At 34.0% G+C, this 3367-nt stretch overlaps 1 protein-coding gene across 1 annotated transcript; it reads left to right on the forward strand.

Annotated features, from left to right (window-relative positions):
- Positions 1 to 240: 240 nt before the first annotated feature.
- LOC149724995 (uncharacterized) lies at positions 241 to 3269 on the forward strand. Its single transcript, XM_089892380.1, has 8 exons — positions 241 to 399; positions 563 to 684; positions 1042 to 1152; positions 1451 to 1505; positions 2408 to 2457; positions 2722 to 2755; positions 2810 to 2851; positions 3140 to 3269. Exons 1-8 carry the CDS (start codon positions 336 to 338, stop codon positions 3145 to 3147), a joined length of 486 nt encoding a protein of 161 aa, XP_089748506.1. The 5' UTR covers positions 241 to 335; the 3' UTR covers positions 3148 to 3269.
- Positions 3270 to 3367: the final 98 nt, after the last annotated feature.

Consider the following 3367-nt stretch of genomic DNA (forward strand, 5'->3'; position numbering starts at 1 on the left):
GTTCGAAAGATTTTTTATTAAAAATTTAAATTGTCCCCAATCAGTTTAAAATAATTTTAAGTGCCACTAATCGGATAGTTTCGGAAAATTTCGGATTTACACGAACCGATTGCAAATCTGTGAGATTCTGAATGTCACCCTGGAATTGGTTTTGCTGTTCAGTTAACTCTCTTTTATATTTGCAGTGCAGAAACATATCTTGGGATTAAGAAAAGAGCTTGGTTGAGTTAAAAAGTTTGTAATTATTTCGTATTCTGATCGTTTAATGCAATGATTTCCTAATAGAACACCCATAAGAATTTACGTTATAACTGGATAGAATCTTTCATTTTAAAATGTTGTTTTCACGAATTTCATCCGTTGTTGCACGAAGACTCACAACAAATGCGACCAAACAAGGTATAAATATATATATTCATTTAATGCCAGTGAAGAAAACTCCCAAAGCGTTGCCTAATCTGTATAATGGCATAGAGCAGAGTGTTTCTTTAGAATCTTTACTAATGCCATTTATTTTGACCAAATATACTTAAAATATTAATAACTTTGTTAAAATTCATAGGATTCCTTAGAAGCACCCAGCAAACTGGTGGCCGGCGATTAATGAGTGGTGGTGGAGCCGATATCAGTCCCATGGAAACTGCTGTATGGCTCGTATTTGGTGGAATTCCTATTGCTGCATGGGTAGGATTACTGAAATATTTCTAAAATTTATTTGCTTTAGGGGAATATCAAACACTAAACACAGTGTGGAGAATCCTCGATCTGATAGAGCTAAAGGTGGCTGTACACGTTATCCGGCGTACGAATTTACATGCCAAGTTGTATGCAAACCCGTGTCCAATTTCGCATGCGGCAGCGAAATCGGGACAAAATGGACGAATTCCGGATACTGTGTACAGCCACCTTAAGGGTTCTCCTATAAGGTTTTTCTTTTTTTTCTTAACAAATTGTGATTTTAGTTAATAACAGTTTAAAAATTTTATATTGTGGTAATTCATCTACCTGTTTTCAACATTGGGTGTCCATTTTTTATTTCAGGGCCTTTACCAAACGGCTCAAATTAAGGCCCGTGTTGAGGCATATGATGCTGGAGAAATTGTTCCAATCAAAACGCTCAGCAATGATGAATGGCTGGAGTTTAAGGGAAAGGTGAATTATGCTGTGTTTTATTTCTTAAATAAAACCTCTTAATTTTGGCCTAATTATGGCCACGATGTACCAACTTTTCGCACACAAAATAGAATACTTCTAACGAGCTTCTTAACCTGGGGGTTATGACCTTCAAGACTCATTAGGAGTCTGCCAATTTTACTGATAGTACTGTATATATTATTACATTGACCCTGAGTGGCGGATATTTTTTAAAAGATTAAAATAAGTTTAAAACGAAACTGTTTGAGAAGCTGTGAGTGTTTTAAACTATCTTTTCTTATCAACATATTTTCAGGTTAAAGAAAGATTAGCCGCCAATGAAGAGGATGAGGATGAAGATGAGGATGAAGGTATTTATAATATATATATATTAACAATTAACATATTAATATCAATCAATATATTAATGCCTGTGCTGTAGGTTTAGTTGTAGAATATGGTGACTTCTTAAGTTATTACAATGTATTCAATGAAATTTTGGTCTGGAATAACGAATAAGTAACATACAAACAGGAATATTGTTTTCGGTTTGCGATTTGACTTCATACAAAATATGAATACTGGTTCAATCAATGATTTTTGTTGAGGCAGTGGGCCAACTATGATCTAAATCTCTGGTCTCCTTGCGTGGCTTGCCATACATACCCACCAGTCACCACTATACTATATACAATATTAAGCCTAGATTTCTGAGCTTTTTAATTGAGGCCAAATATGTAGGAATGCGCTAATTAATCAATTCAACTGAGTCTAAAGTGCTTAATTTGTGTCGCACCGTTACTAACCCTTCATAAAATTGCTGCATGCTTATTGTTTTAAATACATACCTCGCAATGTGCACGTGACAAGACAGACAGTGAGCAGTCTCAAATTATGTAGATATTACCAGAACAGAGTTAGGTTAGGTAGTTACTAATTAGGTATAACACAAGATGAAAAAGAAAATGACAAACCATCCATTTGCACCAGTGGCACCAGGTAAGAAATACCTGAACTGTGTTAATGTTATTCAGAAGCTGTTATCTGTTAGTCACGTGCATGTTACAATCTGCTAATTCAGATAATTGAGTGTTTTTAATTTTGTAATTTGCATGTGGGTTGTAGAGGTGTAGGTTCATTGGCTGTTTCTCGTTGTATCTTTGAAAAAATGATAGGTCAAAAATAAGAAATTTGAATTAGCAGAATTGTATCGTTTGTTTAAATCTAAATAAAAAGTATTTACTGTGTAATTGTAATATTATTAAATTTCCAGATGAACCTGGCAGCGAAACATCAGAAGCTGAGGAAGCCACTGAACAACAGGTACATCATGTTGCACTTGCATGTTACAGTATAAATAAATGTCATTCACCATCTCATTGTAAGGCAGCAACATAACACAGGTGTTCTGTTTTATACATTTGTGCCTTAAAAATAGCAAGTATTGCAGCTTTGTGGGTGATTGTGTTTATTATTCAGTCAACCCAGGCTTGGTCTAAATGTCGTCTAATTAAGTGGGGTTGATTTTCAGGGTTTATCAAGCTGGTTTTATGTATGCCGATATAATGAGTTATATTTTATATTTAGGAAGAAGAGCCACAAGCAGTTGAACAAGAGAATGGTATATTTGTATGAAGAATACTTGTTTCAAGTATTTATGTGGTTTATTTAACAGGTGCAGTTAGAAAAGATGGAAAAGACACCATTATATTTGTGGGTGAGTGGTTAAAATATTTCATTTTAATTCTGTCCCTAATTTAGGTATTTTAATACACCTTGGGTGTAGGTAAAATCCTACTATCTTAGTTCAATTATAGTTTTACCTAATGCTGGCTCTTGTTGTTAATTTTATACTGAATATATAGTGTTCTATTATTGATAGTTTAAGAGGCTTTAAGTCCTCTCTTGGTCTTCCAGGCCCCATCATAGGATACCACTAACACTAATATACAATGATATTTAAACCATAAGTTGTTACAATCTTAAGCTTTACATTTTATTTCAGAGAAATAAAAACTTTTGATGCTGGTATCTCTCCACAACCCACAGTTCCACAATCTGCTAGATTACCAACCTAATCCTTTGCTGTGAAAACGCATGTGCTCAGTGTGTCAAAATAAAAGAATTTTCAAAGATCTGGTGTTTTTATTTCGATATCTGAATACGAAATACCTACAATGGATGTAAAAATAGTATATTAACACGGAATTAATGATTTTTTTTTGTTTTTCAG

Source organism: Ciona robusta, chromosome 14 (genome assembly GCF_009617815.1).
Source record: "Ciona robusta chromosome 14, ASM961781v2".
Classification (NCBI taxonomy): Eukaryota; Metazoa; Chordata; class Ascidiacea; order Phlebobranchia; family Cionidae; genus Ciona; species Ciona robusta.